The 23,667-nt window shown below is 40.2% G+C and overlaps 2 protein-coding genes across 2 annotated transcripts; both read right to left on the bottom strand.

Moving 5' to 3' along the window:
* Positions 1–1,046: 1,046 nt before the first annotated feature.
* LOC110901488 (polyadenylate-binding protein, cytoplasmic and nuclear-like) lies at positions 1,047–1,775 on the bottom strand. The gene is made up of 2 exons (XM_022148315.1): positions 1,409–1,775; positions 1,047–1,216 (listed from the first exon to the last, which is right to left on the bottom strand). Exons 1-2 carry the CDS (start codon positions 1,773–1,775, stop codon positions 1,047–1,049), a joined length of 537 nt encoding a protein of 178 aa, XP_022004007.1.
* A 19,115-nt stretch (positions 1,776–20,890) lies between these two features.
* LOC110901487 (protein ANTAGONIST OF LIKE HETEROCHROMATIN PROTEIN 1-like) lies at positions 20,891–21,979 on the bottom strand. Its single transcript, XM_022148313.1, has one exon. The coding sequence runs from the start codon at positions 21,977–21,979 to the stop codon at positions 20,891–20,893; it is 1,089 nt and encodes a 362-aa protein (XP_022004005.1).
* Between the last annotated feature and the right edge of the window lie 1,688 nt (positions 21,980–23,667).

The following is a 23,667-nucleotide window of genomic DNA, read 5'->3' on the forward strand; positions in this document are numbered from 1 at the left end:
ATGAATCCTCCCCTTTCTTTCTTTTCCTTTTAGTCAAACATTTACTCGAGGCCCATATAATTTCTTCTAAATTAAACGGATCATCATTCAGCCCATTCTCTGTAATATTTGGTCCAACCCCTTTTTGGTTTGATCTTCTATTAGTGGTTGTTAGCCCATCATCAATTACCGGCCCACTTTCAATTGTCTCACCAATATCCCTATTCCCAGCTGTAAACTTTATTACACCATTGTCCCCACATATATCCTCCTTGTTATTGGGATCAGTATTATTCCTTGGGCTAAGGTTACCTGTTGTCTTTTCATTTCTCATGCATTCAGCAAAAATCTCCCTCCAATTGCCGCCAAAATTCCTATCTGCATTTAATGTTTCTCCTTCCCCACCGCCCCCTTCGTTTTCCACCCCAGTTGCATTCTCCGATGCACCTTCTCCGTTCACCAACGTTTCATCTTCTTCTCTGTTCACCGGCGTATCCTCTTCCTCTCCGATCACCGGATTACTCTCCCCTCTACCGTCTGCTTGAGAATTTTTTGGCCCACTTTCTTCCCCATTTTCATCGATTACATCATTATCAACTAGCTGAGCTTCATTTTCGTCATCTGCCATATTTTCCACCGGAAAATTAACGAACACCGATTCATCGTTTACAAATTTCGGTGACCAACTCCCCAGGACTTCTGATATCCAACATTTAAATATTGTTTCCTTATACTTAACTTCAACTTCAGTGTTTATCATCTTACCAGTGTTAACAATAATTCCAATATAGGCAATAGACAAATTCCCATCTTCCTTACTAACCTCTCCCACTTCTACCACCTTCCCGATTTGCCTTGCAATATTGTTGATGTTATGATTATTTCTTAAGCTAACCGGCACCCCATAGATGGTAACCCATACAATCCTTTCGTAATGGTTCACATCTTCCTTCCACATCCTCCCATTACTAAAGAACTCTCCCCACTCTTTATTGTAATTCCTCAGAAAGTCTGTTGTCACCATTTGAGATCCAAAAGTAACTAAAATACTCAATCCCCCAAGGTATCTAATTTCCATCGTGTCTGAAAAATAGATTGCTAATAATCTCTTTTGCTCTACACAAAATCTTCACTAATTTTGCTTCCATCCTTAACGTCCTCTTACACCATTCCGCCGTGTCCTCCGTCGTATGGTCCTCTACAATAACCATGTCTCTCCTATCTTTGTTCCTTCCACCTGCAACAATTTCTGAATAAGACCAACCTCTCCTGTCGTTATTCCATCCGTCTTGTGGTTTAGATGCCTTTACTTGTCCTGTTCATTTTGCTTACTTCCTTGCTTGCCTCCTATTCCTTCATACCTCCCCCCCCCCCCAGTTGTTTGCCCTACTCAGTCTCTCCCCGTCCGCCATCGTTGGCCGCCACTGACCTTCATAATACTTCTTGTTTCCCCCTTCCCCCTTATCTTCTTCTCTTTGGAACTTGGACACATTTGCCTTGACCCTCTTATCCCCGAACCAAACATTGTTTAAAGCTTGGACCAATTTACTGATATCTCTGATCTTTTTAAATCTTGCAAATGCAAATCTTTTACCTTTTAAGTCTCTTTTCTTAGGAAAGTACACATCTGACAAGTATCCACATCTTCTGATTTCCAACCATATTTCTTTGTCAGACACTTCATCCGGTAGATTTGCTAAGAATATAGTAGTGCTTGGGTCCTCAACCTCTTTCTCCTTCCCTTTCTTCCTTCTCAACGTCTCCCATTCCTCATCTTTGGTAGTTCTGTCCCTCATCTCCGGTGGTTTTTCTTAATCTTCCATCTCCATGACTCTTGCCCTCCCCTCTGTCTCCTTTCCATGTTTGAATAAGATTACCTCCAGGGAACAGAATCCCAGTGGCGAATGGAGTCGTTGGAGAGTCAAGATAGAATGCAAGGTAAACTTAGAGCCCCAACCGATATGTGACTCAGATCGAACCTCACACCCCATCCCAATATACACCTTCTCGTCGAGCCACCAATGACTTGCTCCCGGAACACTCAGTATTTTTTACCCCGTCCCAGTTGGTGAATGGGAGGAACGATAGTCGGTTTAGGATTAAAGGTCAAGCCGACTATCGGCGACCTCGAACGCTAAACCAGATTATCACCACTCCGTCGAGCCACCGACAACGGTCAGTTTAAGAATCCAGCGTCTTTTGGTCTTCTTGAGAGAACAAAGATAGTAAAAAAAATGAATAGAGTTAAATGCTATTTTAGTTTATGTAGTTTGGAACTTTAGGCTATTTTATCAGTTTAGTCTAATGATTTCATTTTTCTCCTGTGGGTCCAAAAAGATTTCATCATTTCCATTTTAGTCCACTGGTTTAACTTCATCCATTTTCTATGTTAACGTGAAGGACAATTCGGGCATTGTATATGGCGGAATTGCCCTTTCTAGTTAATAAAATTACATATAAAATGACCGAATTGCCCTACTCATTAACAAAAAAATGGATGAAGTTAACCAATTGGAGTAAAATCGCAATGGTGAAACCTTTTTGTATCCACAGGCGAAAAATGAAACCTTAGGACTAAACTGCCAAAATGGCCCAAACCATAGGGACTAAAATGCCATTTAACTCTTTAGAATAAGTTGATCTGTGTTTGTTTTATTCTAAACGAATTAGATAAACTAATTGCCACATGACTTTCACGTCATTGTCATATAAGAACTTGATCATTAACTAACTAAGAGTATCCACAACAATAAACTTGGTCCAAGCTCCACACTGTCTACTCATCATGCCACATCATTTCAAACCTCATTTTTTTCCTCCAACAATAAACCATTTCAAACTATTCCAAGCCTTCACCTCACTATCCAACTCATCACTTACTTTTCATTTTATTTAAACTATATCTAATTTATATAATCTATTTTTATTTTATTTAATTAATAATTATAATTATATATTAAAAAAGATAAAACTCGTAACAAAATAATTAGCTAATTATTTATTTTTTTATTTTTTTTCCGTTATCTAGTATTTTTATTTAATTATAATTTCAAATAAAATAGTAAAAGTATTTAATTCTTACAACGGTTACTTTTGCAACGGCTTGTTTTTCAAACGGCTACTTTTGTAACTGCTAGTTTTGCAACAAATGCATAAGCGATTTCCCGGGCCCGTCGGGAATACGAAAGCATACAAAATAGAAGATTTATGCACGTCGCAGGCTGACAAGTAATAAGAAACCATCTCCATATGAAACCCACTCCCCCTCCGGATGCCGATTCCAATGGTTCAGGGGTTGACGATTAGGTTTAATTATCCAGTCTTGTTTAGGTTTAATTAACTGGTGTGTTTAGGTTTAATCATCTCTTCTTGTTTAGATTTAATTATCTGATGTGTTTAGCTTTAATTGCATGGTTTGTTTAGGTTTAATTATGTGGTTTGTGTAATGTTTTTAAATTTAATAAATTTGTTTTATACATTTTATGTTTAATTTTGTTTGGTAAATTTTTTATTAAAAAAATATAAAAAAAATATTTTTATAAACTAACAAGAAAACATTTTTAATTACACGTTCGTGCAGGTATGTACTTGTGTACATGAGTCATATCATGTAACATGATTAATGATGCTTGTCTAGGTATCACACTACACCGTATGGTAACAAGTGGACACATCTACAAACATTAATACGAAGTTTCAACAGTTTCGACTCAACGTCCGTATTTAAGTTGTTTTGTGATTTTGTTTAAAATAGTAAAAGGACTATAAAAATTACGAATAATTCATGAGACATGTCATTTAGTCCATTTGACCTTGTATATTTTCTCTCAAGGCCTAAATGTTCACAGAAAAAACACCAAAATTCATATAGCACATAAAGGTTAAATTCATCACATTTTGTCGACAGTTTACGGTTTATTTTATATAAAAATCCTCGTTGATTTGTTTAACAAAATTCAAGTTAGAGCATCTCATGATCTCTTACATTTATCTAAAACAAAATGTTTAGAAATTAACTCCAATTATTGACCGAGTTATGACCCTAAACATAAGGCCTCTTTTTTGCGCAAAAACTCAGCCTGCACCATCGATTCCGTTTTAATTATTTGACTGACCAAAGCTTGTCACAAACATACAAGACGAGTGGCGTTTTAAAGAAAATTCGTTGGGCTTGATTCTAGACTCAAGAACCACTCGTTTTCGTTAGGTTTTGACGAAGAAACAACCGATATAAGTTAACTTAAAAATCTACAAAGAAGCTGTTTACAAACAACTCTTTATTAAAACGTGTTCTTGATCATGTTTAACACAATTTCAACTACTATGTCATGTATAACATCAAATACATCAGAACTAACAACAAGTTACCATCATTATCATGTAACGAACCAAAACCCTAACCCTATGCATGCATATATACGTAACCTACTAATCATCAAACTTCATATACTATCAAGAACTTGATTCTAACCAGCGCTAGTTTTCATGTATCATGTTTTCATGTATTCAAGTACTCACAGAATTAACAAACGAAACCAAGAACTTGTGTATAAGTGATCATAAACTACAAACAAGGTAACGATAGGTTACCAAGAGCGATGTAGAGGCTACGAGAAAGAGGAGAGGCCGAGAGAAGAGAGACTTCGTGTGTGTGTGTTCGTCGATAAAGGGAGCCGAGAGAAGAGATGGAGTCATCGATTGTGAGGGTTATGAGCTGCTAGGGTTCTGCATGTTTTTATAACTTGTTATGCGATGTTGCGGTTGGGCCGAAGACAAGGATGGGCCGAAGATCATAGGTGAGGGCCGAAGGTGTTTGGGTTCGGGTTCCAAGGGTGTCGCGAAGGTGGAGTTTCGGGTGGAAGTGTGTGTCACGAAAGTGAGGTTAGGAGCCTAGGGTGATGTTTGAATTATAAAAGATTATAATTTTTGTTTATTTCCACTTTTAGTCCCTCAAGTTTCAACATTACTATCTGGGTAGAAAGTTATTCTAATATAACTTTGCGTTATGATGAGATAAGTCCCTCGTGTGTCCAACCTTGAAGTTTATATAGAAAGTTAATACGTTAACTTTAAATTGTCACACCCCATCCGATGGCGGAATCATCGGGGCATGGCACTGAGCGAAACAGATTGTCCAGAAGTTTCCACAACAACTATTAATACAAATTCAGTTTAAAGTGATACGTCCCATACCGTATCCCGAATAAATAACAAGTTATTACAGATAACCTCCAAACAATTAATCCTGTTCCGACAACTCAGATTCAAATATAAATACAACAATTGTTTATCTGCTTCTAGACCCCTATTCTGTTGACTTCCTGGTTGTATTGCCAGAGGACAAGATCTACAGACAACTGTGGCCCAGACGCTTGTTCTTGGCAGACAACTATTTGTTGGGGGCTGCTAGAAACTTATTCTAGCGTCACTTCCCTAGCAAGCAAATATCCTAAACACCTGTCACATACGTTAAAATAATGTCAATACATAAAACGTAAAGGTGAGCATACAAGTTTGATAATAGCATATAGAGTTCGAATAATTTACGCATAACCAGCACGTACACAGAGGGAAATGATGCATGTTAATTATCGACATGGACCTATCGATACCAACGACTGCGGGTTGACTGTCTGAGACAGATCACAATATATGATTACCACCGTAATCCATGCAAGTAATTGTCCTTAACAACCCCCGTGTGAACGGGTGCTGAGTCCAAACTATAGTACTACGTTGCTAAGGCAGGTAGACAGCATTCCACGTGTAAACATAACAACAAGCATACATTTAGTCACGTAATACATGCAATCGGTTAGCGTTCAAATAGTTTGAATAGTGTGTTCGATTGTGATTTTGATAGGTAACGTATGTAACACCCAAAAGTGCTAAAGCAAAAAGGGTTCGAGTATACTCACAGTAATTGGTTATGGATTGAAGGGAGCGCTGAGAGTAGGATTAGACTGAATAGTTCGATGACGCAACAATGAGTAACGCGGAAATGCAAACAAGTGTAAATGGATCGAATAGGCTGGTCGATCGAACGGCAGGTTCGATCGAACGGGCTGTTCGATCGGCTGGTTTGTCCGTTTGAACAGTCCTGTTCGATCGGCCGGTAGGCTCGATCGGCTGGTCCATTCGAGTGGATTGTTTCTTCCTTAGATGTGTTTGTGTATGATGGTTTGAACTTTTGAAGTTTTTGTTGTAGCATTTGAGAACACTGAAGTGTTCTTACCTTTCAGGTCGATCGATCGAACGGTCTGGTCGATCGATCGAACGGTCTGTTCGATCGGCCGGCTTAACCGATCGGTTAGGAACTTCAGCAGTAGTTCTCGATCAAACAGGCTGTCACTCGATCGAACAGCCTGTTTGATCGGCTGGCATTCCATACTACGAACGAGTTACAAAATCGATTAAGTGTTGAAGCATAGTATCTCATGATCCGAAGAGTAATGTTTACCAATCGAGTAGCATACTCGATCGAACATCACCTCGTCAATAACATACTTCATAAAGTTTGAAAAGTGTGGGACCTGGGGTTAGCCGATCGGCTGGCCCGGTCGATCGGCTGGTATGTTCGATCGGCTGGGCTGTTCGAAGCCGTTCGGCCAGCAATTCTGACCTGGTCGGCCTTTCGTCCAACACTTGGCTGTTTTGGTTGTTTTGATATGATTTTGAGGTATTTGGATAGCGAGTTAAACCGTAGAACGTGGGTTCTTACTTGTTTATCCAGTTCGGACAGGAATCACCCAAGTCCGGCCAGTGAGCTGTTCGGAACGGTAAGTTGGATGTTTAACCCGAAATCGGTGAACCTTGTAGATAGTAACCGAATCTTGAACCTTTTAACCGTTAGAATGATTAGTTAGTTGGTTCGAGCTCCGTTTCTATCAGTTTTAAGGTTTTGAGTGTAAAATGTTGAAGAAAAGTTGGAAATCTTTCCATGAATATGTTAAGATTCTTACAAACCTTAGTTTGTTTATGTGGAAATCAGTCAGATTCAAGCTATTCATGGTTGAATGAGGCCAAAGCATGATGTTCTTCAAGAGCACCATGATGACATCACCCAAGAACACTTAGATCTTGGTGATTTCACGGTTAGAAATCAAGTTTTGAAAGATAGAAAGGTGTAGAATCATGTAACGATCAAAAACATACAAGAATTAGAGTGAAAACTTACCGGAGTTGAGAGAAATCTGAGAAAAGGTGAAGAACAAGGCTGGTTCGGTCAGAGCTTTCCAAAAATAGTAAGGGTGACAATGACAGGGCTATTTATAGGCTCCAAAAGAGGAAAGTGTCAGCCGATCGGCCAGGAGTTTCGATCGAATGGTCTGCTCGATCGGCTAGGAACATGCTAGCCGATCGGCTGGCCTGTTCGATCAGGGTGCCTCCTGTTCGATCCGCGACCCCTCTTCAGTATTTCGCGACGGTTTTCGATGTTTCGATGATGATACGAATACGCTAGAGTTCCTAGTCAAATTACTTTCAGTCCCAACTACTATATCTAACATACAATCTTCTATAGGTCATGTTTCGATGTCGATTTCGATTGAGTTCGATTGCCTTTCGAGTTTTGATTCGATTTTCGACTGATTCGCTTGTATACCACACCAAACATAAAGTAAACACGCACAAGTAACACATAAGGCACACACACACGTATATCCATACCAAAATTCGCATAATTCGAATCTCGAGTTCGATTGTTGAATCGATTAACTTGATTTTTGATTGATTAACTTTATCGCATTGTTACTTCCTACTATTCACAGTCGTAAATCGGTCGCATTGATTAAACATTCGATCATTTTGTTTAGACAGCACTTACTCCACATAATACAAATAAAACACAGAATCGACTAATTACAGTCAAGGAGTCAAAGTTGACTTGGACTTTGACTTTGACTTTGGCATTCGAAAACACAGGGTGTTACAACCTCCCCTTGTTTAGGGAATTTCGTCCCGAAATTAGGCTCGAAGCTGCACATCACCGTGAGTCATTTTACCAATTTGACGCTTCAGATCTATTTAAACAACTGCGGGTACTTGGCCTTCATGTCGCTTTCGAGTTCGCAAGTGAACTCCGCGCCTCGTTTGCCTTCCCATCGGACCTTCACGATAGGATGCGTGAGCGCCTGAGTTGCTTGGTTTGGCGATCCATGATTTCGACAGGCATTTCCACGAAGTGTAAGGTTTCGTTAACCTGAAGATCGTCAAGTGGTACGATTAGATCATGCTCAGCAAGGCATTTTCGGAGGTTAGACACATGGAAAGTCGGGTGGACGTTACTGAGTTCCTCCGGTAGTTCGAGTCTGTAGGCGACTTTTCCGATCCTTTCCAGAATCTTAAAGGGTCCAACATATCGAGGCGCTAGTTTCCCTTTCTTGCCGAATCTGACTACACCCTTCCAAGGGGATACCTTTAGGAGTACGTAGTCGCCAACGTCAAATTCAAGGGGCTTGCGTCTTCTATCGGCGTAAATTTTCTGTCTACTTCGAGCTTTTACCAAGTTGTCTCGAATCTGGTGGATCTTATCAGTCGTTTCTTGTAGGATCTCGGGACCGGTTAGTTGCGAGTGACCGATCTCGTGCCACACAATAGGCGATCGACATCTCCTACCATATAAGGCCTCGAAAGGTGTCATCTGGATGCTGGCATGATAGCTGTTATTGTACGAGAATTAAACCAATGGCAGGTGCTTGTTCCAATTACCACCAAAATCTATGACACACGCCCGGAGCATGTCTTCAAGAGTGCGGATCGTTCTCTCAGTCTGTCCGTCAGTTTGAGGATGGAATGCAGTACTCAGATTAAGCGACGTACCAAGGGCCGCTTGAAACGTTTCCCACAACCGAGAAGTAAACCGAGCATCACGGTCATAGATAATGTCGCGAGGCATACCATGATTACAAATGATCTCGTCGGTGTAGATTTGGGCTAGTCGTTCCACCTTGTAGTCTTCTCGTATTGGCAAAAATTGGGTTGATTTGGTTAGACGATCAACTATAACCCAAATACTGTCGTGACCTGATGGCGTGGGTGGGAGTTTCGTTATGAAATCCATAGCTATACTCTCCCACTTCCATATAGGTATCGGCGGTTGCTCGAGTAAGCCAGAAGGTCTTTGATGTTCAGCCTTGACTCTTGCGCAAGTTAAGCAACTTCCAACGTAAAGAGCGATATCACGTTTCATACCCGGCCACCAGTACTTATAACGAAAATCCTGGTACATCTTGTCAGCACCGGGATGAATGGAGTATCGAGATTTGTGGGCTTCATTCATGATAACCTTTCGCAAATCGGTCTGTTTAGGGATCCAAATTCGGTCCAGATAGTAGAATATCCCATCAGCTTTGCTTACTAACTGAGCTCCATCGTGATAGATTCTCTCTCTCTTCAATGTACGCTCGTTAAAGCAAGCATGTTGAGCTTCGCGAATAAGAGCTTCGAGGTTATGCTATGCTTGAACGTTTCGGATGCTGAGCACGTAACTCTTCCTGCTGAGTGCGTCAGCAATAATTCGCTTTGCCTGGGTGATAACGAATCTCACAGTCGTAATCGTTGAGGAGTTCTACCCATCGGCGTTGACGCATATTAAGTTCCCTTTGATTGAAGATATGTTGTAAACTCCTGTGATTAGTGTAGATTGTACACTTAGTGCCATACAGGTAGTGCCGCCAAATCTTTAATGCAAAGACAACCGCGCCTAGCTCGAGGTCATGGGTTGTATAGTTCTTCTCGTGGATCTTGAGCTGTCGAGATGCGTAAGTTATAACCTTGTCTCGCTGCATGAGGACACAACCAAGACCAAGGTTGGAAGCATCACAGTAGACAATGAAATCGTTGCTTCCGTCGGGCAGCGTAAGAATCGGAGCGTTGCACAGCATAAGCTTGAGGGTTTGAAAGGCAGATTCTTGTGCGGTTCCCTACACAAAAGGCTTGTCTTTCTGAGTGAGAGCGGTAAGCGACACAACGATTTTGGAGAATCCTTCAATAAATCTTCAGTAATAGCCCGCTAGTCCGAGAAAAGAACGAACTTCAGATGGGTTCTTAGGCGTAATCCACTTTTGACGGCTTCAATCTTCGCGGGATCGACGTGTATTCCCTGACTATTCACAATGTGACCCAGAAACTGAACCTCCTCTAAGCAGAATTCACACTTGGAGAACTTGGCGTAGAGTTGGTTCCCCTGAAGTAACTCGAGAACCAAACGTAGATGCTGCGCGTGTTCAGCCTTCGATTTGGAATAGATCAAGACATCGTCAATGAACACGATGACGAAACGGTCTAAGAAAGGCTTACACACGCGATTCATCAGATCCATAAAAACCGCGGGTGCGTTAGTTAAACCAAAAGGCATAACAACGAATTCGTAGTGGCCATATCGGGTTTGAAAAGCGGTTTTGGGGATGTCTTCCTCTTGAATCCGCAATTGATGATAGCCTGAACGCATATCGATCTTCGAGAAACACTTGGCACCTTGCAGCTGATCAAATAAGTCATCGATTCGAGGCAAAAGGTATCGGTTCTTAATGGTTAGCTTATTCAGTTCCCTATAATCGATGCACATCCGGAACGACCCGTCCTTCTTTTTGATGAAAAGGACTGGCGCTCCCCAAGGAGAGGTGCTTGGGCGAATAAAGCCTTTTTCGAGTAATTCCTGGAGTTGGTTCGAGAGTTCCCGCATTTCGGATGGAGCGAGTCGATACGGAGCTTTGGCAACGGGGTTAGCTCCAGGAAGGAGGTCAATACGGAAGTCGATATCACGACTTGGCGGTAGTCCGGGGAGATCGTCAGGGAACACCTGAGGAAACTCACGGACCACTGGAACATCTTGGACTTCAACTTTCTTTTTCTTTCCCTTCTCTGCTACTACGATGTTGGCCAAGAAGGCTCGGTATTCCTTGCGGAGATACTTGCTGGCTTGAACACATGACATAAGCTTGAGACCCTTCGACGCTGTTTCACCGTATACACATAAAAGATCACCATTTGCAAGCGAGAATCGAATCATCTTTTCAAAGCACACAACTTCAGCATGGTTTTCACGAAGAAAGTCCATGCCTACTATGACGTCGAAACTTCCGAGTTGCATCGGAATGAGGTCGATTGGAAAGATGTGATTGTTGAGCTCTAGGGTACAATCACGAAGAATAGAGTTAACTGCGACAGTTCTTCCTGTAGCGACTTCGACTTCGAATGACGAGGACAAATAAGAGCGCTTACGACTAAGGAGCTTCCCGAATTCAAACGACACAAAGCAGTTATCGGCTCCAGTATCAAACAAACATGATGCATAAATACCATTCACAAGGAACGTACCATTAACCACGTTGTTATCCGCCTGAGCCTGACGGGCATTGATGTTGAAGGTTCAAGCATGGGCTGCTTGCTGCTGTTGCTGGGGCTGCTGTTGTTGCTGATGGGGCTGCTGGGGCTCTTACTTAACCACCCTGTTTGGGCACCTGTTTGCAAAGTGGTTAGGGTCACCACATGCAAAGCAGACTCGAGCATTGACTGCAGGTGCTTGAGCTGCTTGTTGGCCTTGAGGGGCAGGGAGTAGAGCTTGGTTAACAATAGCTTGAACCGGGGCTTGACGGGGACCATAGCGACAGTTCGCAGTGAAATGACCGTAAAGGTTGCAGTGAGCGCAAAAACGACAGGCTAGACCCATTGGATGATGATACGAGCATGTCGGGCAGAGTGGGTGAGGGCCTGTGTATGCACGCTTCGCTGGCGGTGCATTGATCACTGGAGCTGAGCGGTGGTGTTGTTGCTGCTGAGCTGGTACAGCTTGTAGAGGAGCAGCAGTTGTTGCGGCAGCACAGCTCTTGTTGCTGGAGCTGTTGTTGTTGTGCTTCTTCTTTCTTCTTGAAGACTTGGAGGATTGAGCAGATGAGTCGGTGGGTGCTGCGGTGGCTTGGTGCAGAGACTTGGTTTGCTTATCCCAAAAACCAGACTTCACTCGCTTGTCGTTGATCTCAGCGGCGAGTAAGTAAGTCTCTTCAATCGTTGCTGGCTTGGCGGCGTGAAAAAAGTCGGCTACACAGTCGGGCAGGGCTCGAATGTACTTCTTGATGGTTTGATCTGGGGTCTTGACCTGATCAGGACAGATGATGCTAAGCTGTTTAAAGCGAGCAGTCAGGGCAGCATTGTCTCCAGCCTCCTGCTTGATGTTCCAAAACTCGTCCTCCAGCTTTTGGCGTTCATGGGGAGGGCAGAATTCGTCCATCATAATGGCTTTCAGCTCTTTCCATGTCAGCTCGTAAGCTGCATCATTTCCGCGCTTGTTTCGTTCGGCCGTCCACCAGTCTAGAGCACGGGACTGGAAGACGCCAGTAGCATTGAGTGTGCGAAGATTCTCAGGACAGTCGCTTTGGCGCAGGCTGACTTCGATGGAATCAAACCATTGAAACATAGCGGTGGGGCCATCTTCTCCGGTGAATTCCTTTGGCCCGCATGCCTTGAACTGTTTGAAGCTGAAAACAGTCTTGGCAACATCTTTGGGAGCTTCAGTTCTCGACTCCTCAGATGATTTGCTGACGTTTTCGTAAACATCGCTCACGGCTTTAGCTACTTGTTTGGCGATGATAGCAGCAAGACGTCTGTCTCTCTTTTCTTGGAGTAAGTGGGGTTCGGTGTCCGGATGACGACATGGTCTGCAATAGACATCGTCGTAGGTCTTAGACACATCAAAATCGAATCTCACCTCACACGTCTACTACTTACTAAAGCTTAGGAACACGTCGAAACACGTATCACATAAACACATAGGCACATAACCACAGATACACGTAAGCACAGGAGCACGTAAGCACAGAGTCACATAAACACAGAAGCACATAAGCACCTAGGTATTTATTCACAGATGCAGTCAGAATACAGAAACCTATCATTCAAAGCTCGCGTGTCGTTCGTATAGCAATCGCGTATAGCATACTGGATAGTATCGTATAATATAGCCTACCTTAGTCATAACATAGCATAACACCGTCTAGATCGTAATTGGGTATCGAAGTGAGATAGAATAGCAATGTGAGTCGTGTGTGTTGATTGAAATAGCAGCAAAATCGAATAATATTGAAAATATAAGCACGTAAACAGATAAAGCACACAGAAACACATAAAATCAACGAGTCAAAATACCAAAAATTGGAAATTGGATCTTCTGCGGCTACTAGACATCGACTACCCAAAGCGATTCGACTATTCACATTAGACTTGTCGTCACTTTTGACTTTAAGGGCCGTGTTTCTGCCTCGATTCTTGGGCATTCCACACGCATCCTTTAGGTCGTACTTGTGAGTTCAGGTCGTTGGAGTCCGTCGAAGCGTTGGTGAGATACAATGAAGTTCGGAACAAATTTAATAAAATAGAGGGGATTATTCATCAAAATATGGATTCCACTCCTGATTTGGTATAATTCTCCTCGTAGGTTATCGAAAATATCAGAATGAGCATGAGTAAATGGATGAAATCATCATAAGTCAGACAATTTAATCGGGAGTTTGTGGTTTTCACGCCTATTCCTGACCAAATTGCTTAACTTTCATTGAAAATTCGAGTGCAGTGGTAGCGAAGGATTGTAGAATAAAGCACATAAACTTGGTCTGATGGTTCCTAACTACAGTCTAGGTCTCTATGACAGCGACCCGGACTAGGTCGTGTATTACCTAATTCCCTATAGTTATGGCTCTGATACCAATCTGTCACACCCCAACCGATGGCGGAATCATCGGGGCATGGCACTGAGCGAAACAGATTGTCCAGAAGTTTCCACAACAACTATTAATACAAATTCAGTTTAAAGTGATACGTCCCATACCGTATCCCGAATAAATAACAAGTTATTACAGATAACATCCAAACAATTAATCCTATTCCGACAACTCAGATTCAAATATAAATACAGCAATTGTTTATCTGCTTCTAGACCCCTATTCTATTGACTTCCTGGTTGTATTGCCAGAGGACAAGATCTACAGACAACTATGCCCCAGACGCTTGTTCTTGGCAGACAACTATTTGTTGGGGGCTTCTAGAAACTTATTCTAGCTTCACTTCCCTAACAAGCAAATATCCTAAACACCTGTCACATACGTTAAAATAATGTCAATACATAAAATGTAAAGGTGAGCATACAAGTTTGATAATAGCATATAGAGTTCGAATAATTTACGCATAACCAGCACGTACACAGAGGGAAATGATGCATGTTAATTATCGACATGGACCTATCGATACCAACGACTGCGGGTTGACTGTCTGAGACAGTTCACAATATATGATTACCACCGTAATCCATGCAAGTAATTGTCCTTAACAACCCCCGTGTGAACGGGTGCTGAGTCCAAACTATAGTACTACGTTGCTAAGGCAGGTAGACAGCATTCCACGTGTAAACATAACAACAAGCATACATTTAGTCACGTAATACATGCAATCGGTTAGCGTTCAAATAGTTTGAATAGTGTGTTCGATTGTGATTTTGATAGGTAACGTATGTAACACCCAAAAGTGCTAAAGCAAAAAGGGTTCGAGTATACTCACAGTGATTGGTTATGGATTGAAGGGAGCGCTGAGAGTAGGATTAGCCTGAATGGTTCGATGTCGCAACAATGAGTGACGCGGAAATGCAAATAAGTATAAATGGATCGAATAAGCTGGTCGATCGAACGGCAGGTTCGATCGAACGGGCTGCTCGATCGGCTGGTTTGTCCGTTTGAACAGTCCTGTTCTATCAGCCGGTAGGCTCGATCGGCTGGTCCATTCGAGTGGATTGTTTCTTCCTTAGATGTGTTTGTGTATGATGGTTTGAACTTTTGAAGTTTTTGTTGTAGCATTTGAGAACACTGAAGTGTTCTTACCTTTCAGGTCGATCAATCGAACAGTCTGTTCGATCGGCCAGCTTAACCGATCAGTTAGGAACTTCAGCAGTAGTTCTCAGCAGGATGTCACTCGATCGAACAGGCTGTTCGATCGGCTGGCATTCCATACTACGAACGAGTTGCAAAATCGATTAAGTGTTGAAGCACAGTATCTCATGATCCGAAGAGTAATGTTTACCAATCGAGTAGCATACTCGATCGAACATCACCTCGTCAATAGCATACTTCATAAAGTTTGAAAAGTGTGGGACCTGGTGTTAGCCGATCGGCTGGCCCGGTCGATCGGCTGGTATGTTCGATCGGCTGGGCTGTTCGAATAGCCTAGCCGTTCGGCCAGCAATTCTGACCTGGTCGGCCTTTCGTCCAACACTTGGCTGTTTTGGTTGTTTTGATATGATTTTGAGATATTTTGATAGCAAGTTAAACCGTAGAACGTGGGTTCTTACTTGTTTCTCCGGTTCGGACAGGAATTACCCAAGTCCGGCTAGTGAGCTGTTCGGAACGGTAAGTTGGATGTTTAACCCGAAATCGGTGAACCTTGTAGATAGTAACCGAATCTTGAACCTTTTAACCGTTAGAATGATTAGTTAGTTGGTTCGAGCTCCGTTTCTATCGGTTTTAAGGTTTTGAGTGTAAAATGTTGAAGAAAAGTTGGAAATCTTTCCATGAATATGTTAAGATTCTTACAAACGTTAGTTTGTTTATGTGGAAATCGGTCAGATTCAAGCTATTCATGGTTGAATGAGGCCAAAGCATGATGTTCTTCAAGAGCACCATGATGACATCACCCAAGAACACTTAGATCTTGGTGATTTCACGGTTAGAAATCAAGTTTTGAAAGATAGAAAGGTGTAGAATCATGTAATGATCAAAAACGTACAAGAATTAGAGTGAAAACTTACCGGAGTTGAGAGAAATCTGAGAAAAGGTGAAGAACAAGGCTGGTTCGGTCAGAGCTTTCCAAAAATAGTAAGGGTGACAATGACAGGGCTATTTATAGGCTCCAAAAGAGGAAAGTGTCAGCCGATCGGCCAGGAGTTTCGATCAAATGGTCTGCTCGATCGGCTAGGAACATGCTAGCTGATCGGCTGGCCTGTTCGATCAGGGTGCCTCCTGTTCGATCCGCGACCCCTCTTTAGTATTTCGCGACGGTTTTCGATGTTTCGATGATGATACGAATACGCTAGAGTTCCTAGTCAAATTACTTTCAGTCCCAACTACTATATCTAACATACAATCTTCTATAGGTCATGTTTTGATGTCGGTTTCGATTGAGTTCGATTGCCTTTCGAGTTTCGATTCGATTTTCGACTGATTCGCTTGAATACCACACCAAACATAAAGTAAACACGCACAAGTAACACATAAGGCGCACACACACGTATATCCATACCAAAATTCGTATAATTCGAATCTCGAGTTCGATTGATGAATCGATTAACTTGATTTTTGATTGATTAACTTTATCGCATTGTTACTTCCTACTATTCACAGTCGTAAATCGGTCGCATTGATTAAACATTCGATCATTTTGTTTAGACAGCACTTACTCCACATAATACAAATAAAACACAGAATCGACTAATTACAGTCAAGGAGTCAAAGTTGACTTGGACTTTGACTTTGACTTTGGCATTCGAAAACACGGGGTGCTACATAAATATATGTACGAAACTATATGTTGTGTTACAATTTGCACATTTAACATAATAGCATGTACGAGTGCTCAATAAATCATCAAGAGCATAAAAGCACGCATAAGTGTTCGGTGTTAACTTGAAAGTGCGAGATGTCACAGACAACGTCACATAAAGTTTCAAGTTCGATTGCCGATGACGGCGATAATGGTGGAAAGAGTGAGTTGCAAAAAGGTGAAATCGATGTTTGTTCTTTGAACCTTGGACTGCTGATGAAGATAATCTAATTTGGTATGCATATTCAAGCTAACACGTTATTATAATCTTATGGCTTCTTTACTAAGCTAGAAATTGACTTTACTATGCTAAAAATTGAATGATACAGATGTTAATTAGGGAATAAGTATTATTTTACTCTCTTTTTATCTTGATAAGGTTTTTAATATCCCTATTTTAAATGTGACATCACTTGATTTTTCTCGCTAGAAGAATGATAGCATCAATCTTACTTTAATGATGGTCTTGGAAGAACCTGCCCTAGATTGCAAAATATTCACACACCGCTTTAATAAGGTTAGTTTTATGTCACAGAATCTGCCAATTTGATCAAAGTCACACCATTTTCGATTCCCATGACTCAAAAATGTTGTATGTGTTTAGGGCAATGAAAGGATCATACAATGATACTGAATCTTCTTTTTTTCTTAAATTCAGTCTTGTGATCATAGGATACCAAGTTGTGGTGTGTAGAACAGATCCAGTTTGCTGCTAAACAATCGCGTAGATGAAAATACAAGTGTTGACCAGTTGACTCATGAGCTCAGCCGTATTATCTTGCTTTTCATTCTTAAAATAGCCCTCTTTAGGTCTTACCTACCAAAACATTTGTGCCCATCCATTACTTTTTTATGTTAATAGTTTACTAATAATTTTTTTTCTTAATTTCTATTCATTGGTTCATATTTATCCGTCTATTTGTATGATTCTTAGCTTATTTTCTTGCAGGTTTTGGTGGATGTATATATGAAGACCCAATCTGCTTGTGCATATGGTAAGTAGCTAAATTATTTTTATAATGTTTTGTTCTCACATAACTTTATAATCTAACGATACTATCCAATTCTCAAGATAGTATCTTTAGGTTATAAAGTTATGTGAGAACAAAACATTATAAAATTAGCTACTTACCATATGCACGAGCAGATTGGGTCTTCATATGTACATCGACCAAAACCTGTAAGAAAATAAGCTAAGAATCATACAAATAGACAGGGTAAGAATTGTATGGGATTGGGATTACCAATACCCATCCCGTTGTCATCCCTCTTCTTTCAAGGTAACTGAAAAACTCCACATTTTTTATAACACTACGGAAAAATGAGTTAAGTTTAAGCGGTTTGTCGGAATGCTTATTGAGTAGTAGTGGATCTGAGGTGGCTCATAATCTCATATGATGCATTCACAACGCAAGTTGGTTCTTCCAACTGATCTGAACTGGTAAGCTTTTTACAAGATTCTTACAAAAGTAACAGGGATAACTTTTGACTATTTATAGAAATATTAGTTCTACACAAAGCAAGGGCCATGGATGACTAACTTGGGTTCATGGATTACTTCAACAATTTTGTATCGAAGGTGACAAACTTTCACAAACCAAAAATATTGTATTTATGTGAAGTAAATAATGTTTTTGTTTAGAATGCGAAGAAAAGAAATACTTATTTCATTGTGACACTAAAATACCCAACATCGACAATAGAATCCAATCAGGTTTCACAAGCTACTTTATGTATCATATTATGTTGAAAGTGATAGAATGTTTTGTTAGTGCAGCAATATCTCTATAGTATTGTTATGTTTATTAAACAACTTCTAATAACATAAACACATAACTACACATGCATATAAAGGAGAGTTATGGATAAATACGGAGAGCACGCAGTGCATTGTAAAGAGCTCTCTGGGTTTAAATATTGGCATGACTGGGTGCGGAATGTTTTGTGGGACATCCTGAGAAGATCTGGGATTCCGACAAAGAAAGAGGCTCCTGTGAATTTCCTTACGGACCCCTATGGAAGGGAGATCTACTCTGCGACCAGCGGATCTTCTCGTCTTTGGTTGGGCTAGGGGAAACATGCTTGTGTGGACCTCACGGGGGGTTTCCTCTCTGGTTGGTTTAAGGGAAAACGGGTATGTAGCAGGACAAGCAGCAAGAAAGGTAGAATCGAAGAAAGTTGACAAGCATGCATGTTTTTGTCCCTTTTTCCTTTGACGCATTTGGCTCCCTAGCGCCAGAAGCTATCCAATTCCTAACCAGGGTCCAACGGGTCATATACAGCAATTGTTCAGCCTCGGGGGGCAGGGTTTTGTCTTTAGTAGATTAGGGTTTGCAATTCAGAAAGGGCTGGTGGCGCAACTTGTTGCCCGTCCACCTTCTGTTTTGATGTAACTTGGCAAGCATGTTATTAAATGAAACTAAATTTGTTGTCAAAAAAAAATGGTTTAGGTGCCTCAGTATTTGTTGGATTCTATGTGGTGTAAAGGTGACGAATGTAAGATAGTCTGCACCTAGCCACGAAGAATCCTCATTCATAACTGATGTATTGCAAAATACATCCATTTATCGTGTAAAGTTTGTATAAATTTTGGTTCGTATTCATTAGTTTTATTTAGAATATTCGTATATTTGATTGGTTTGTGTTTTGTAGGGGTTGGTTGATTAAAGTAGCTGAAAAAAGTGGAAAAGAAGTCAAAACATGCTAAAACCAAGTGCCAGGACGAGATCAGGAGTTCGAGAGTTGAAACGAAACGAAAAATGAGATTGTTATGTATGTCGCACGTCGTGACAGGTTGAATAGATTGCTCCGCGTGTCGCGAGGAAGGAAGGTTGACCGGCTGACTTTTGTAGCTTCGCGGTATGCGACAGAATAAGGACATCCCATTCGCGTAGCGCGAAGGGTTATAATACGGGGAAGACTTGTAATCGGGCTAGGAATCTTATTCTTAACCATATTTAAACGTCATTAAATCCCAAAATCCCTAGTGACGAAATTACAGCAATTGGGGATGAATTCAGTAGCAAGTTTACACCTTTTGGAGCGGTTTTGAAGGCTGGAAGCATTGGTTTGAAGATTGGAGCTAAGGGAGTCGTTCGGGTTGTCTTTGCACTATCCGGGTTCTTCGTTCTTGTTTCTTAATTCTTTAACCATGTTTCTAGTTGTAAAAATTACTTCTCTTGTGTTCATGTTTTCTATGACTATGCTTGGCTAATTTCATGTTACTGCCTAGACTTGGATGATGGATTTATAAGTTTTGATTTTTATTATGTTTAATTAGTTATTTATGGATTGTTTATAAAAGTAGTCGGTTTGTTATTTGGGTTTAATGTATATGCATGCTTTAAATTGTTTTATTGTCTTTTGTTGCTTCGTATGAATTTTGGTGAGTGTCTATATCACAGAATAAATTTATGATCTTTACGGTTAATCGGCTGATTCACCTTAGAAGTAATAATTGGTAATTTAATAAATTAAAGTATTCTACTAATTTCAACATCTGTGAGGTGCGAAATTATTGTTAGGTCTTCGTCATAAAATTGCTAGGTAGGATATTTGTGAAGAGTCTACACTAGTTTACTTAGTGATAATTGTCTAACAAGTTAAACTGAAATTCCAAACTTATCCTAGGTTTATAAGAATCGTATTAGGGTACTTTGAACCTAGATAACCTGTGAAGGAGTCTAGTAACCGGTAATCATAACAGCTTATTAGACTTCCATAAGTGTCTCCTTGAGAAGGGTCGAGGGTCTTGTTCGGTTTCTTGATAGGTTTAGTATATAAAGATCTCGGTTCCATAATAATTAATAAACATAATAAGTCATTACTAAAATAAATCAGTAATCCAGTCTAGGCAATCGTTTCCATCAATTTAGTAAAACCCTAGTTAATTCGTAATTCGTTTATTTTAGTTAATTAATTTACTTTTAGTTGCAATTTTAGGATACTTAGAACCCCCCCCCCCTCAAATATAAAAAGAAGTTAGATTATGTGTCAGTCTAGGTCTAGATAGAGTTTAGTTAACTTAATTAGGGTGTAAGGAGTGGTTAAACACTTTGGAGTGGTAAACTAAAAAACCGACCAATCAGAGCGCGCCATGTCAATCAGGCAAAAGTGTTTAAACTTTGCTGAAAAGTGTTGGCAATGGTTTAAACACTTGCTGAAGTGGTAAACTTTTATTATTTTTTTTGTGCACTATTTTATTTAATATTAATAAATTTAGAATATATACGTTAAATTAAAAAACAATAAACTTTCATAAATTAAATTAAAAACATCAAAGTTACACTAAATTAAAAAACAATAAAATTACATTAACATGAAACAATTTAAACTAGTCTTCGTCGGAATCCACCAAAAGATGGGGTAAATTTTGACTTGCGAGATGATCTATGAGATTGTGTTTGAGTCTCCAATGCGTGTCTTCATTCATCAACTCGCCCAACACCGTATCGTCTAAAGCGGGCTCGACCGGAGGATCCCGAATGTGCACCGGTGCTATCGCCATTCCATCATCTTTCAAAATCATGTTGTGTAAAATAATACACGTGTACACGACATTCCTAATTTTTTTAACGGATCTTGCTCGCATCGGTCGACTCAATACACCCCATTTCGCCTTCAAAACACCAAAAGCCCGTTCGACGTCTTTTCTTGCCGCCTCATGTTGCCTCTTGAATTTCTTTTCGTTTACTTCGTGAGGGTAAGGGATCGACTTCACAAACACGGACCACGAAGGGTAGATTCCATCCACGAGCAAATAACCACATTTGTATAAATGGTTGTTAACGTAAAATGGACATTTTGGCGCGATTCCATTTCGTTCCGTTAAAAATAACGGAGATTGTTGTAGAACATTGATATCGTTTTGAGAACCCGGTGGACCGGCAAAAGCATGCCAAAACCATAAGTCTTGAGAAGCAACCGCTTCGAGCATAACAGTCGGGTATCGATGATCTCCTCGCATATATTGGCCTCGATACTCTGTCGGACAAAAATGCCAAACGAAATGGGTGCAATCAAGGCTACCGAACATACCTGGAAGGTGATGTTTTTCCTCATGAGCTTGGTATAAAAGTGCCATGTCGTGGCTTGTCGGTCTACGTAAGAACTCTGGACCGTATATTTTGCAAACCGTGTCACAAAAATATTCTAGGCACTCGCGGGAAGTTCTTTCGGCCATATGCAAGTACTCATCGTTCTCGTCTGGAGTGTTTCCAGTTATGAGCTGTTTAATAGCCGATGTCACCTTTTGCAAGGGCGTAAAGCCCTTCTTACCTCGCGCATCGGGGGCCTCTACAAACCACGAGTCGTTCTCTTCCACATAGGCCACAATTTTTAGAAACAAACGTTTCGACATACGGAACCTATGCCGAAAGATATCTTCGTTGTACTTCGGGTCTTCGACAAAATAATCCGCCATGAGTGTCTCATGCCCCTCCTCACGTTGACGTTCAATATATCTCCTTCGGTTAGATGTGCAGGTATCTTGAAGTTTGGCTTCTTCGATGAGATTTTGAAAAAAAAAGAATGCTACTATCGGATGAATCGTCGCTACTCATGGGTGGGAACCATAACGGGAATTCATCCGCCATTTTGAATGGTAAATTTTTGGGAAGAATTGGTGGTATTTTTTGGTTTGGTTGAGTATATATTTGAAGGTATATGGTTAAATGGTTTAGTGTGATATTTATAGTTTAATTTTTTAAAGAAAAATTATTTTTTTTATTTAAACGGTAATATTACCGTTAGGGTGGCCCCCACATTAAAAAAATCATGTTTCCCGAGTCGGTTAAGGGTTACCGATTTCTTTGGTTTGCCGCATCGCCAGATCGTTGGCGGCGGTGTTTGCCGATCGGCAAACATGTTTGCCGCGTCTTCCCGCTTGCCACACCGTATGCCCTTAGAGAGTCCCGTGGGTTCGATACTCGGACTTACTTTAGCTATATTACAGTGATCGGTAGACTTGCTGATTGTGTGGTTTAGGTTTAGATCGAGTCTAAGTTTATAAATTTAAAGTTTAGAGTGTCTAGATTAGGTTAATATTAGTTAGTTTTTAATTGACCACATTTAACACATCAATAACCCAACCCAACCCAACTTTTAATAAAAATACAAATTTCTCTCACTTCTAACTATACAACCCAACCCAACCCAACTCACCCCAACTTTTTCACACCCATTAGCAACTCAATCTAAACTATTTTTTTACTAAAAAAAAATGATCTATGGCTTTAGTTTATTTTATATATTTTATTACATATTAATAGTAATAATGGTAACATTTATTATGTTCGGAAACAATACTGTTAAATATAAAATTGGTAAATAAGTTATAAAAAAAATCTAACGAACCTATAAAATATGGACAAACCTCCTGTTTAAAAAAGAAAATCATTTTTATTAAAATTTATATCTGAATATATATAGAAAAACTAGACTAGACTGCATTTTTAGATTTAAAAAAAGGTTACATGTTATAATTTATTATAAAAGAAACAAATTATATGTAAAAAATAATTGTTAAGAATTAGAAGAAAAAAAATACTATATGACAAACGCCACTTACAAATGGACATGTGGCAAGCAACCCATGTCAACTCCAGGTCGTCCTAGAGTCTAGGTCGTGAGTTTTGTAATATAAAGAATGATTTTTTCATTATTTTTTTTACACCTGACAACCAACCTTTTGTTTAGAAAAGGTTGCTGATGGGAGTAGCCTTAAGTGATAATCTGTTTTTTACTTTTAATTGTGATGGGTGTGTGTTGACGATGTAAATCTTATAGTTTTCACAAGTTACATTCATATTGAGAAGCAGTTTGATTCTCCCTACTCTTATACTGATTATTTCGTAAAATTTGTTTCGAATCAAGTGGAGTCAAATCAGAGTTTCTTTTTTTTCTTTTTTCCCAAAAGCTCTAATTACTCTCTTTTAATTATACGTGTCGACTTTTCCGTTACATGTGTTACGTTTCCTATGTATGAGTCGGGTCACATATAATACTTTATGATTGTATAGTATGTTTTGATCCAATCGCAATGCTTATATAGGTTACATTGAGTTTAATCGGATACGTCGAAACACGCGTTTTCATATGATTAATGCATCA

This window comes from Helianthus annuus, chromosome 13 (genome assembly GCF_002127325.2).
Source record: "Helianthus annuus cultivar XRQ/B chromosome 13, HanXRQr2.0-SUNRISE, whole genome shotgun sequence".
NCBI classification, from domain to species: domain Eukaryota; kingdom Viridiplantae; phylum Streptophyta; class Magnoliopsida; order Asterales; family Asteraceae; genus Helianthus; species Helianthus annuus.